We start from the raw sequence: 15,182 nt of genomic DNA on the forward strand, positions 1-15,182 counted from the left end.
CTACCGTCATCTGTTTGATTACCAACATTCTTCAAAATATCTTCTTTTGAGTTCAACAGAAGAAAGAAACTCATACAGGTTTGGAAAAACTTGAGGGTGAGTAAATGATGACAGAATTTTCATTTTTGGGTGAACGTGTGCATGTTATTGTTATGCACAGTTGAATAATTTTGTACTGTTATGAAGAACTCAGAATAATCTTTCCACGTATGTTCTGTGTTTCAGCATCCTTTCGTGAGTTCAGTGAAGACCAACCGTCCAGTGAGAGAGCTGGTGGCAGAGGCCAAAGCTGAGGTGATGGAGGAGATCGAGGACAATCATGAAGAAGGAGAAGACGAAGACCCTGCTGATCTCACTCCTGTACGGGTCTGACACTTCTCACTTATTGCACAGTCCAAATGTCTCTGTATCATTCATCTCTCAGTTCACTCGGTGCTGATAGAGAGTAAAAATAATGCAGTGCTAATGGAAAAGAGCTCAGGGTGTAAAGAGACACAATTGATTAGTGCTTTGACAACTGTAATTGTTTTTGCATGGAAAGTTTATTCTACGCTTCAATGCAGGTGTACCTATGAAAGGCATTAACACTGTCGTACAGCACGACATTACAAGAACTCCATGAATTATGCAGATATGTGCTCATTTAGGTTATGTAATATACTCTTTATATTGCTGCAGTGTATACATGTATTGTATACAGTATGCACATTTTTGTATGCTTAAAATACCCGGATAATATACTACATTTACTAAAATATGTAGTATACAACAGAGCACGGAGTGCTGTATCCCACAATGCAGTGTGCCACTTAACTTTACATTTCAAGTATGTTGAATTAATTACAGCCACCATTTTCAACTCTTAAATCTTTCGTGATATTTTAAACTTGCTGAATTTAACATGCAAAATAACAAGGTCACATGACCTCAGTTTGTAACTTATAACTAATGTTTATCGTTATATAAAGTAATATAATGTTTTGTTTTCTGAGAAATTAAGTGAGTTTATGCTTAAAACAAAAACAAATATCTGGCAGTGGGGTTTGAATTAAGTTAATTGGCAGATATTTTTTCTTGCTTTAATCATAAACTCCTTTCATTTTTGTCATTTTGCTTCTTAAGTAAATGTATCTTGATTTAAGAATCTTTACATATTTGCAAAAATACTGAGGAATATATTCACTTTTTGCAGTACATGCAACAGTTAATGCCATCATTTTATGACTTTTTTCAATTTAAGGCTTCATTTTTTTATCCCTATAATTTAAGACTTTTTTTTTTAAAGGCCTTCATTTGTGGAAGGGCAAATTAAGACATTTTAAGACCCTTTTTTTGCAGTGTAATCAGAAGGTACAGTATAAGTTATTTCCATATTCTTAAAAAAAGGTCTTAAAGTCTTAAATTTACCTTCATAAACCCTGCAGAAACTCTGTAGTTTTCCATTGAGGAACCAGCCTGACTCTTGTCTCTTGTCCCTTATGTCATAATGTGATTGTGATGTCAATACTGCTCATATAATTTGACTGTACAAAACATGTGTCCCCCACCCAACTTTCACATTAGCATCTACATTTAAATTTCTATTGTAGGCTGTTGTGGTGGAATGGCACAATGGTACGAGTGTTTAAAAATAACTCCTAATACACTTCCTCTTCCACTTCTCATCTGGCCTTCAACCACGTAAAAATGAAACAAAAGACGCCATCCACGTTTATTTAGAGTTATATAAAGCACAGGACAATTAGTCCCTCTTTTCGGTAAGGAAACAGTTATAAGGGTGAAGGCCTGCGGCTGTGTCTCTGGCCTGCTGCCAATTTTAGTGTCTTTATTAACAGCTGTACATCATCTCTGTGTTTTCTCAGTCAATTTTAGTACAGGCACTAGAGACTTTCCTTTTTTATAAAAACAGCCATAGCATTGCTGGTTTACTCTGACCAAATATAAACCTGTGATGTTTGGCCTACATGTATGACCGATGGTACTGTATATTTTTCAGTGGGTCTGACAGAGTGGTTTATTTTGAAGGAAGTAAATAAATTTGTCAGGCTTTTATGTCGCATAAGCCTCATTCTGTCTGTGCTTTTTCTAGGCTCCGGTCAAAGACCCATCAGAAACCAGTGAGACCAGTTTATATGGAGACAATCCCCAAGACACACCTCACACGGTGATTGAGGAGGAGCTCAGGACCCTCGTGCCCACCGAAACTCCTTTGAAAGAGCAGGAGGACAATCTCAGCGAGTTTCCAGAGGAAGATCATGACAAACCTGAGAGCGAGGCATCAGGCAAGGCTTCCAGCTCCGACTCCGGCATTGAGGATGGAAAAAGCACGCCCACCTCTGAAGAGGACACCAAAGTGGTCGAGAGCTCTGAACCAGAGCTTCCTTTACTGAGGACAGCAGATCCTTCAGAGTCATCAGAATCTTCTTCAGACACCATGGAGCAGCCCTCAGCGGTGTCAGAGAAACCACAGAAACCGGAGAAAGAAGCCCACAGTGGAGTAATGCCTAACCAGCAACCAGATACCATGCTGGACCAAACTGAGTCCAAAGAGCCGGCCAATCGTGTGTCTGTGGCGAGCGACAGGTCCTCTTTGGGTGGTGAGGATGTGGAAAGTTTGGTTCCTCACACAAATGGCAGATTATCAAAACGATACTCTGATGTGGGCAGTGAAAACATGGACATCAGCCTAAACATGTCAGGTCATATGTCTGTCAACAAGGACTTGGGTACCATCACTTTATGGGTAAGTCTTTCTTTAAGGGTGTGTTTACACGACACTGACTTGATCATTCAAACACAGCAATCGTCATTCATTCAAGCAAGCACTGACTTTCCTTCAAATTTTGGCTTTTACCGCTGATATCCATTAACTCAAGTGGAAAATCAGGGCTGAAGTTGTGTAGTGTGTGGGCAGCATTAGTCGCACCAAAAAATTTAGTATCAAGTCCTGGAAGATCACTATGTTTTAGTAGAGATTACTGGAGGAGGAGTTCAGCAGATGTGCCCAATTTATATGAAAACATCTTTGCACACACTCAGGGGGGTCTTTACATGACACCGATTTAAACTAAAAACAGAAAACAGTTGTTACTGTTGTTAAGTAAATTTTCATCTGTTTCCCTACTCAAACTCAATTCTTAAATGTGTTAAATGTGCATTTAAAAGAGACAAAACGCATAACTCGTCCTGCACCGTTTATCGTAGACCCATGAATGATGTGTCAAATCGACCGGCTTATTCAGGAGAGGTGTGCACTGATTTTTTTAAGCGATCGGACCTATGGTGTTTGCACAGTGGATGAAAAAGCGGGCAAAAAAATCCCATAGACTTGCATTGATGAATGTTCGTGAATTTGAATCTCAACTGTAAAATTCACTCACACACACACATATATGCAGGGTCTTAGGAACACTTTCTCTCTCTCGTTCTTGAACTCTCTCTCACACTCAGTTGATCTGTCTGGAAACAGCTGTCAGCAGGCTTTATGTATTTGTATGTATTGTAAGTCCCTAACAACCATTTAGAGCACCCTAGCAACCGTATAATATCATGAATATGGTCAGAACATTATACAGATTTATAGTTTGGCTCTCTTGCAGTCACTTGCATCACGGTAGCGTCTGCCTAGTGCCAAGTTTTGCCTTGGCAAGCACCACTCACATTTACTTCAGAAAATTTACATATCTAGTTTAATATTTGTTACTGCCTCAAACCCCCAACCCCCTTCTTATTCAAGCAAACCATAGAAACCATCTGTAGAAATGGGTGGTACTGGTGACACTGCTCTTAAATGTTAGTCTGGAGTGCTGCGTACAACACTAATGACACTAATACTAATACTCTCACTTCCGCTTTCATTCACTGTGTGGTCCTCTGTTTACTGTCTCTACTCAGTTGGGCCACAGTAGAACAGAGCCCTGCTTATGAGAGCTAGTGGAACGTGGCGCAGCTTTGGGCGGGTAGTACACACAGTAGTACAGTGAAGGTACAGAGCTCAAACAGGGTGTGGACCTTGTCAAACAGAGCCGAGCCTGTCTGCAGACACCACCAGAAACCTCTCCCATCCAAATATCCCTTACCGCATCGTGCCTGAGCTCTCTCTGTACTGTTAGATGGAGGGATGTATGTGGTTATTTAAATTGGATATTTAAATTGTGCATCTCAATCTTTGACGTCTTGTGTATCTCCAAAGCCCCTTCAGAATGGCTCAAGTACCCCTTCAGTGACACCAAACCAGAAATGTGTTGGACTTCAGCATTGTCAGTAAAATAGTCGTTATTACGAAGATTCACCTTCACTAAAACTAAGAAACTATAAGTAGTTCTTAGAAAAGATGGAACGGAGGATTTTAGAATTACTGACTGCTTTCCAAAGTATCTTGGGGAAAGTCCTTGGAAAAGAGCTTGGCCAAACGACAGCCCTGTAATTTTTTGACAACCCTACAATTTAAGCTGTAATTTCTATTTTATAGGTTTAACAAAGCAAAATCTTGCCAAACAAAGGAAGTGTTTCCAGGTATCCCTGAAGCCTGCTGAAATAGTAAAGTCAAAATTATGTGTGTAGTGCTTTTGACAATATACATTATTCCAAAGCAGATTTACAGAAAGCCATGTTAATGTTTATAGTATTTTAACAACATCTTCGTGCCGTTTAATCGCATTCATCAGATTAGAGCTGGGTGATAATGTAGGTTCATTTTTGCAATGATACAAGCAATGGATCAATTGAGATATATCATCCTATTTGAGTAAACTGTATGTATGCGGATGAATTTGTATATCCAAGAGCTCTGTGATAATATAGTTTACATTTTGCAATGATATAAACAATCACACAGTTGAGATTTGCTACATAGTATAAATCGCTTTATGTGAGTTTACTGTATGAATGCGGGTAAAGAATGTACTATATATCCAACTTTTAATATATGGCTGATAATATAGTTTACATTTTGTGATGATTAACATAAAGTACTGCCTGGGGTAAACATACCTCCGATTGGGAATCCTGCTGAAAACTACATTTTAAAATACATTGGTTAATTTGAATTGTAATTATTATTTCACAAAATTAATGGGTCATTGACGAGTAAGGTTTTTAAAAGTGTAAAAAACCTTAATGGAGATATAATTAATTTTGAAGTTTTATTAAGTGTAAACAATGAGATTATGTGGTTTTTATAATCAATTAACACTGCTTTTGTCATTTTTTTTTTTACAAGATGGACAAAATTTGTCACCAAAAAAGTCATTCGGTTTAACCAAAATTTTGGTTATACCGAATGACGATATTTTCAAAAAAATGCTAACAAGCTGATATCTAGCTATCTAGCAAAAGGACAATCAAACATTTTATATTTTGTAGTTTTTAAAATATTACAACATTTTCCATGTTTTATAACGGTTGTACCGAATGACCTGATGTTTCGGGACATGCGGATGAGCAAGTGAAAACATGAATTTTTCATATAGTTAAGAGAGAGTTAGTTAATTTGCTTCATGACCATGTGGTCCTTTGCAGGTGTCTGAATGATGCCACATCCTGTCACATGATACTGACCACATGACTTGATCCAAAATGGTCCCTTTATATTGGTTACTCCGAATTACATAAAAAAAAAAAAATTCCAGACATTCTTTCTCATAACAAAGCAACGACTTTTACACATTATTTTAATAATGTTTTGCACTATGTTGATATATGATGTTATAAAATCATGCCAGAATAAAAAATATATACATTTATTACATTTTAAGATATTTTAATCACAAATGAAATGGCTGTATTGACCTTTGAACGGTTAAACCGAATGACCTTTTGACATTTCAAAATCCTTAAAATACCTTTTGCAAAATATAATTAAAACCTTTTGGATTCAATAAAAGAGATCTAGTTGTACTACCTTACATACTTTGGATGTCATATCTTTGTTTTTTATTATTATTAAGGCCTTTGGACAAAAACACGTCATTGACCCATTTACTGTATTTTGATCAAATGAATGCAGCCTTGGTGAGCATAAGAGACATCTTTCAAAAAAAAATCTTACTGACCCCAAACTTTTGAATGGTATTATATACAACTCCAAATTAAGACATGCCAGCAACATGATTTCTAGTTCTAGATGTTAACATCTTCTGTATGCTAGATGTTATAATATGAAAATCATTATGTCTCATCTCATAAAAAAAATACTAATTTGAGCTGTAAAGTTGTCTAAATCATCTAGGTACAGTACATGAACATTTTTGTAGCCCCATAGACTGTCATCGGGAGTGTATCTGCAATCACCATTCCCAAAACTGGTTTTGAACCCGGAACATTACTTTAAATGAAGTCATTCATTTGTTGCATATTTCATGCAGCACGTCTGTCAGATTTTCCATCCGTTTCTCCCAAATGCTCTTTGTCTCTGATCCATTCAGTATTGTGCATCAGTCACTATGTGATGATTGTTGGGTCGGCCGTCGCTGGCGTTCTGTTCTTTGTTTAGGGCACCAGAGAACAGCCTCATTTCTCATGTCTGCTATTTTTCCAGCATGATTCAGAAGTTTAACTCTCTCTTGTCTTTTAGTTTTAATGCTGCACAATCAAAATAGTTCAACAATGATTTCAGCAAATACTTTTGCATGCACACTGCATAGTATCGAGACCTGTGGCTTTATTGCAGCAAAACCACATCAAAGGATGGGCGAGATTAGCACGTTCAGCTTCAAACAGCAGGGTTTGACTCGCAACAGACTCATTTTCAAATGTACAGCATAACTTGTACAGTGACAAACTTGTAGCCGACAGAGGATGTGACTGTTTGCTCAGCTGCATTAAATAGACACAGGTCTTAGTGTTGTTTGCTGACAAGTGACAAAATTTATATGACAAGATTCAATAAAATATGATTTCAACAGTGTCTGAATGAATAAGGCACTAAAAGTACAAAGCATCCAGATATTTGACTTTTATGTTAAAGTAAGTCAGTCATTACAGTAATTTTTGTGAGATTCACCCTCATGATCTCTCAATCTGCTCTACATGTTCACGTTCTGCTCATGAACTGCTGACATTTCCTGTAAGAACTGGCTTTACTGGATAACAATAATCTCACTGCTTCCTGTTCATGCCGTCTGTCGGTTTCTCATTTCTTCTTTCTTCTTATTTCTCCATTCCACCCGTTTTGCTTCTAGTTCTCTCAGTCCTAATTCCTTCTAGTTCCTTTATGAGCATGTTTTTTTTAATCTCCCAACCACAGTTCCCTTAAATCTTGCTACCACACCCATCACAGTTTCTGTTTCTTAGTTTCTCTAATTTCCATTCATTCATTTATTTATTTTTAACAGGACTCCAAGAAGACGCTCAAACGCACCCGTAAGTTCTTGGTTGATGGTGTTGAGGTGAGCATCACCACCTCCAAAATCATCACTGATGATGAGAAGAAAGATGAGGAAATGAGGTTCCTCAGGCAAGTCCACGCCATCACTCTCTTTAATAAAGCTAAAAAATGTCAATTACTTGTAAGACTTTCGTCACAAATGTAGATATTGTAGATATTTTTAATAAAATCGGAGAGATTTCTGTCCCTACATTGACAGCTATGCAACTACCACTTTGAAGCTTCAAAACGTTTGTAAATATTATCCATATATATATATGAACTAAATCGAGCAGTTTAGTTAAAACTTTCTGAAGAGACACAATCGTTTTATGATGAACAGATTAAGTTTAGGTTTTTAGTCAAATATAAACATTGATCAGCGAACATAAACAAAAACTCAACTGTACTTGCTTGACCCGCAAGAACAAACCTCGTTGGTTCTTGCTGAAGCTCAAACGTGCTGCATAACACGAGAATGAACCTCGTTGGTTCTTGCTGAAGCTCAAACGTGCCTCGTAACACAAGAATGAACCTCATTGGTTCTTGCTGAAGCTCAAACGTGCTGCGTAACACACAAGAATGAACCTCATTGGTTCTTGCTGAAGCTCAAACGTGATGCGTAACACAAGAATGAACCTCATTGGTTCTTGCTGAAGATCAAACGTGATGCGTAACACACAAGAATGAACCTCATTGGTTCTTGCTGAAGCTCAAACGTGCTGCGTAACACACAAGAATGAACCTCATTGGTTCCCACGTCAAGCAAACATGCTTGAGCTTCCGTTTACCATATCTGATGTGTGTGTTAATAAATGTTTATATGTGAATATAGGTCAAAGTGGTAGTTGCGTAGCTGTCAATGGAAGGACAGAAATCTCTCAGATTTCATTAAAAGATCTTCATTAGTGTTTCGAAGATGAACGCAAGTCTTACAGGTTTGGAACGACATGAGGGTGAGTGAATGATGACCTTTTTTTTTTTCATTTTTGGTGAACCTTTTAAGAGGATAAAGCTTTTCCTACTTGATCTTACATCTCGGCTGAGTAAACAGACTATTTTAGGTCTCAGGTCCAAGACCTTGTCCTTTCCCAATGGGACATTAATACACAAGGGAAGCTTTGTGTACAGCCAGAGGAAGTGGGCCGCTTTTAAAGGACAAATCAAGAGCTCAAATCTCCCTTCAGCAGATCCATCATCTGAATTCTTCTGAACTTTTCAATCTAGCCTTTTCTCTTGAAGCACCTCAGCTGGTGGTAGTAGATTATATACCGAGTGTTTCCCACCACACACACACACACTGCACTCCATCTGCACCAATAAACAATGCCACTTCTGCCATCTAGTGATGGGATGGTGCACTTGCATGTAAGAGCTGTTACACTGAGAGCACAGCTTCAGTCTCACACAAAATTTGTCCAGGTCATATTTTACCCCAAAATCAAAATAAGAACTCAATCTTCTTAATAATAGACTTAACCTTCCTTAAGCAAAATGTAATTTATTTATGTCTTTTGGTTTCATGATGAAATATAACTAGGACATGCTTTTGACAGGCTTGAAATCTACCCCCACATAAAATATCTTTGTGGAACATTCCTCTGGTCTTTAGCTGTCAGTGAAGTCATGCAATGAATGAGGTGGGGGTGTTTTTCCCATGAATCCTCTGTAGTGCTGTCTGTGGGCCGTGACAGTGGAAGAACAGACTATTGCTGCATTCTAGACATTCTTTGGTTGGCGGAAGACTTCACATGTTTAGCTTAAAGGGATAGTCCACCCAAAAATGAAAATTGAGTCATCATTTACTCACCCTGAACAAAGAAGATGTTTTGAAGAATGTTGGTAACCAGATAGTTTTGGTGCCCATTGACTTCCATTGTGTGTACAAAAAACAACAACAAAACAAAAAAACAGTGAGACATTTTAAAATATCTTTTATGTAAAGAAAGTCAAACGATTTTGAAAATTGCAAATTACAAAAATCTTGAATGATTCCTTAAATGTTTATGTCAGTGGTCTCAAACTCAAATCCTGGAGGTTTAGCTCCAACCCTAAATAAAAATGTTAATTCTTTAGGATTACTAGAAACTTCCAAGCAGGTGAGTTGAGGCTGGTTGGAGCTAAACTCTGCAGGGCTGTGGCCCTCCAGGAACTGAGTTTGAGACCACTGGTTTATGTAAATGTCTGCTTTCATTCATACACATAGGCGTCAGGAGCTTCGAGATCTGCGTCTGCTGCAGAAAGAGCAGCATCGCGCTCAGGCCGTGCTCAACTTGAAGCTGAAAGATCAGCGGGAACAGATACAGCGCAGATTCGACCAGGAGATGAATGTAAGTGTCATTGATCTCCACCACCCACAGCAGTGGCCTCCATCTTTCTCTCAGCCGAAAGTGGCTAAAGCAGCTTTACGCGAAACATACTGCATGTTTGTTATTGTGCAGTCAGTTCAACTTAATTTAGAGACAGACAATTAAAACATCACAGGTGAATAGGGTAAAAAAATAACTAATCGATATCACCATACTTCCCCTTGTTGATTAATCACAGTGTAACATTTCCAGCGTGTTTTCACTGTTACTGGCTGATTATAGTTATTTTGCAATTATCTTCCTGCAATGCCCTCAGGTCAGGGCGTTAGAACGCCCATATAAACAAGAGCTAGTGATGTAAGTGGGAGCCCTTTAAGCCATGTGGTAGCTCAACTCAGCGGATCGCTCACACTTTTTTTTTTTTTTTAAAAAGAGGGGTTTTAGTTAAAGGCACAATATGTAAGATTTTTGGATTAAAATATCCAAAAACCGCTAGAACAGTGTTATATATTTTGTTGACTTGTTTACTTACATTATCCCAAATGTTTCCAAGAATGTTTAAATCCAGAGAAATAAGCAATTTTAACCAGGACTCGGACTGTGTCCATGTGTCGCTTATCAATGACATCATACCTGCGTTACCCTTGATTTTGGTTTTATTTTGTAGAAACCATGGAAACACCAAAGATGCTTTAATATATTATGTGTTTTATTAGACAAGGGAACAACTGTTTGGATGCATTCATCAACAGAAAACTAATCATGTTAGCTCAACACAGTGTTTAAATCTCATTTTGTTAATTTACCGCGAGTACCATGTTTTACCATGACTAATATCGATCTAGCTTAACGCAGTGTGCAACAAGTGTCTCATAGCAGCCGCCGAGCGAACGCAGAGTAGTAACTTTCAACACACAAATGTATCTAATATGATAAACAGCGCTGCTTTACCCCACATACGCTCGACCGGAAGAAGCGGAAGCGGCGGCATAATAAAAGTTCTGCTGCTCTCGAGACGTGTGTCGCACTCGTTTCTGCTCTCACAGCACTCGGCCCTGCTCTGCTTCATACTACAGTAACGTTAATAAATCTTTAATTCATTAGCTCATCCATGAATATTATTTCTGCCCGAGTCCCATCGGATTCTTTTCCGCTGGCTGTAGACATGAGGACAACACCTCCCATGATTCTGCAAAATCAAGGCATCATCAAGCTACGCCTTTGTTTTGAACAAGCGACCTCTAGTGGCAAAAAATTACATATTGTGCCTTTAAGCCCAAAGTATACTTAGTTTTTTGTTGAACGCACAGCCTTGCAAAGTATACTTCACTTGACTCGTACACGCACACAGGCGTTTGACGCATGTGCAGTTTTGATCAATCTCTCTCAACCCATGTAAACATCTTTGTATTGTTTCATGCTAGAGTTGTACAAATGATGGTACTTTCTAACCTCTTCACACAATCTCTCGTCTATGTAGGCCTCTGTTGTCGCTGTAGCTTGCATGCGTTCCGGTCTGTTCTGTTTATGCAGTTTTTCTTCGACTACCTTGTGAATCGACACCTCCAGGGCATGACTGCCACCTTGTGGATAAATTAATTACTGCAAAAAAAAATTAAATGCGCATGAGCTACCTGCGGTTACAAAAATCTGGCGGTGCGCGTAGAGTACGCGTGTACATCCCGATGACGAAATTCACGAAATTACGCTGACCCTCGCGTATGCGTAAAAAGTGAAGTATACTTTGGTCTTTAATGCTCAACTTTTATGCCTTCTTGTGCTCTTTAATTGAGGAACAGTGTGTTAGTAATGTGTAAGTGTTAGTTAAATCGCCAACAGCCGTGAGGCATGTTTTGATACTTGCAATTGCTAGTCACTTGCAGGCGGTATTAGCTTTCTCATTCAAGTCTGCATTTTATTGGATGATATTCCTGGGAGAGGAGAAACTCATAGTAACTTCCATAATATTACACTCTTTATGCACTTATGTAAAATGTTAATAAATAGTGCTGATATATTGGTCTACGGCTGTGCTCACAGGCCAAGAAAAAATACTTCGACACGGAGCTGGAGACCCTGGAGAAACAGCAGAAACAGACCATAGAGAGAATGGAGATGGAGCACACCGTACGGCTGCGGGACGAGGGTAAACGCATTCGTGCTGAACAAGAAAAAGCCTACAACAAGTTCATAGACCAGATGAAACACAAGAAGAAAGAGGTGAATGAGATATACCTGAAATATATTTTTTTCAGCTCTTACAGTGGCCCCAAAATGTACACTTAAATCACACTCAATTTCAATGATTTACCAAAACTTCTTTTGTTTCACAAAACTGTCAATAACAAATTAATATGTTATTGGTAATGAAATAAATTTTCATTCTAGTTATGAAATAAATGAATTCATATATTTAAATGTTTGAATAATTTTCTAGAATTTTACTAATTTGAATCTAATAATCATTTTTTATATGTTCATCTAGAAACAATATGGTTGATTTTTATGCAGTTTGAGTTTTGAATAAAATGGACTAAATTGAATAATAAGATGATGAAGTATTGAGTCGCTAACATCTCACATAATGTTCTCTTTCTTACAATATAAACTAGTGTAAAAGTCAGCATTATCATACATGTCTAAAATATTGAAATTTGTTTGGTATAACATGAGCATTCCAACGATCTGCCATTTTATTCCAAATGTTACTTATGATCAGAATAATGCCACGTCATTGCAGTTATCTAATGATTATCTCATGACATTTTTAAATGTGTCCTAAGTCTCCAAATACTTTATTTGGGCCATTGTAGAGAACATTTCGATTTGTTTTATATTCTCAAGTTTGAAATAAAACACTTTTATCTTCATTTTGTCTCAGGTCAAACAAGAAGTGGAGAAACTGCCCAGGAGTCAGAGGAAAGACAGTTTGAAGGTCAAAATGAGCGACTTTCAACAGATGAAATCAAATGAGGTTTGTTTAAGATGTGGCTGTCTGAAGAAAAACACATCTCCTTTTTTGAGCAGTTTTAACCTTTTACCAAGGACAATTATCCATTTCAAATGCCCAATTCAAATAGTAGGAAATGACCAATGAAAAGATGTTTAATCAGACTTAGCCTTGTCCATTGGCCCTTGAAGTTTGCAAGTTTCATCTATAAGCAAAACATGATTACTGGAAAGAGCATCAGCATCTCTTTGTGTTTGAGTATTATACTTTCTGGCTCTTCTTTGTACAGGAAGAGAAGTTCCTTGCAGATCAGAGGGATTATCTTGACTCGACTCTGAAGAGGATAATTTCTGAAAATAAGCGGGAAATCTCAGAGACGGAGCGTCAGTGCCTCCTCAAAAAACAAGCTTTGCTTAGAGGTATAAATGCACGCAGACTATTTTAATTAGTATGAAAATGATTGAAAATTCAGGCCTATATGACTTACATGTTTAAGGTTTTATGTAGACTGTTTACAACCCAAGTGCTCTTTTCATCTGTCAGACCGAGAGTCAACTATTTGGGACATGGAAGAGAAGAACTTGCACGAGAGACATCAGCTCCTCAAACAGCAGCTGAAGGACCAGTATTTCCTGCAGAGACACCAGCTCCTCAAGAAACACGAGAAGGTATGCTAACACCGAAGTCTTTTAGTGTGTGAATGATTCTTCATTCTTTTCCACTGCAATGGACAGTGCGACAGACAGGAATGGGGAACATTTGCACTTCCTGTGTGGACAGTTTTGTTGATTTTAATGGGAGTATTACAGTTCCCATGGTCATAGAAAACCTGGAAATATGATAAAATTTTAAAATTGTGTTGTCCAGGCCTAAAAAAAAAGAAAAGAAAACTAAAGATATGAAAATAAAAGCTATTTCAGAAAATTAATAATAAAAACTATAATAATATACAGTATAAATAATATATACCTGAGGCACTACTAGCTGAAATACATAAATACTAAAGCTGAACTACAACTAAAACTAACTTGAACTTGTTCACGTATCAGTCTGAATGATTCATTAGCAAATTGGCCTGAATTTGAACGATTTTTCAAAATCCTTCTCAGTTATTAAAAATACAAGAAAAAAAAAAACATGCTTTTTTATTTTATATTTTATTTTTTATTTTATTTTTGATCAAAAAGCATTTGTACCTTTGTACCATGTCCATGTTATGGAAGCTTGTTTCCGCCATGGAATAAAAAATAATGTTAATTGCGACTTTTTTTTCACAATTGTGGGATGTAAAATCTTAATTCTGAGAAAAATAAGTCAGAATTATGTCAGAGTTATAAACTTAGAATTGTGTCTTTTTTTTTCTCACATGTGAGTTTAAAATTTGTCATATCAGTCCGTTAAAAAAGGGTCCATTCCGAGTTTATAACTCGCCGTTCTGACTTTTTTCTTGTAATTCTGAGTTTATAGCTCGCAATTCTGACTTTTTTTCTTGTAATTCCCAGTTTATAACTCGCAGTTCTGACTTTTTTTCTTGTAATTCCCAGTTTATAACTCGCAGTTCTGACTTTTTTTCTTGTAATTCCCAGTTTATAACTCGCAGTTCTGACTTTTTTCTTGTAATTCCGAGTGTATAGCTCACAGTTCTGACTTTTTTTCTTGTAATTCCAAGTTTATAACTCACAGTTCTGACTTTTTTCTTGTAATTCCGAGTTTATAGCTCGCAGTTCTGACTTTTTTCTTGTAATTCCCAGTTTATAGCTCGCAGTTCTGACTTTTTTTCTTGTAATTCCCAGTTTATAACTCGCAGTTCTGACTTTTTTTCTTGTAATTCCAAGTTTATAGCTCACAGTTCTGACTTTTTTCTTGTAATTCCGAGTTTATAGCTCGCAGTTCTGACTTTTTTCTTGTAATTCCCAGTTTATAACTCACAGTTCTGACTTTTTTTTTTGTCATTCCGAGTTTATAACTCACAGTTCTGACTTTTTTTCTTGTAATTCCCAGTTTATAACTCGCAGTTCTGACTTTTTTTCTTGTAATTCCCAGTTTATAGCTCGCAGTTCTGACTTTTTTTCTTGTAATTCCCAGTTTATAACTCGCAGTTCTGACTTTTTTTCTTGTAATTCCAAGTTTATAGCTCACAGTTCTGACTTTTTTCTTGTAATTCCGAGTTTATAGCTCGCAGTTCTGACTTTTTTCTTGTAATTCCCAGTTTATAACTCACAGTTCTGACTTTTTTTTTTGTCATTCCGAGTTTATAACTCACAGTTCTGACTTTTTTTCTTGTAATTCCCAGTTTATAACTCGCAGTTCTGACTTTTTTTCTTGTAATTCCAAGTTTATAGCTCACAGTTCTGACTTTTTTCTTGTAATTCCGAGTTTATAGCTCGCAGTTCTGACTTTTTTTTTTGTCATTCCGAGTTTATAACTCACAGTTCTGACTTTTTTTTTTGTCATTCCGAGTTTATAGCTCACAGTTCTGACTTTTTTCTTGTAATTCCGAGTTTATAGCTCGCAGTTCTGACTTTTTTCTTGTAATTCCGAGTTTATAGCTCAAAGT

The 15,182-nt window shown here is 37.2% G+C and overlaps 1 protein-coding gene across 2 annotated transcripts in view; it reads left to right on the forward strand.

Moving 5' to 3' along the window:
* Positions 1–15,182, forward strand: part of stk10 (serine/threonine kinase 10) — a 57,232-nt gene that overhangs the window by 38,198 nt on the left and 3,852 nt on the right. Inside the window, exons 8-15 of one of the 2 annotated variants that reach the window (XM_051877310.1) lie at positions 226–366; positions 2,090–2,743; positions 7,335–7,456; positions 9,573–9,696; positions 11,716–11,895; positions 12,557–12,649; positions 12,915–13,044; positions 13,169–13,293. In XM_051877310.1, the coding sequence (XP_051733270.1) occupies positions 226–366; positions 2,090–2,743; positions 7,335–7,456; positions 9,573–9,696; positions 11,716–11,895; positions 12,557–12,649; positions 12,915–13,044; positions 13,169–13,293 (1,569 nt within the window). The remainder of the gene's footprint in view (positions 1–225; positions 367–2,089; positions 2,744–7,334; positions 7,457–9,572; positions 9,697–11,715; positions 11,896–12,556; positions 12,650–12,914; positions 13,045–13,168; positions 13,294–15,182) is intronic. The other variant, XM_051877311.1, reaches the window with a different exon arrangement.

Source organism: Ctenopharyngodon idella, chromosome 21, assembly GCF_019924925.1.
Source record: "Ctenopharyngodon idella isolate HZGC_01 chromosome 21, HZGC01, whole genome shotgun sequence".
Taxonomy (NCBI): Eukaryota; Metazoa; Chordata; class Actinopteri; order Cypriniformes; family Xenocyprididae; genus Ctenopharyngodon; species Ctenopharyngodon idella.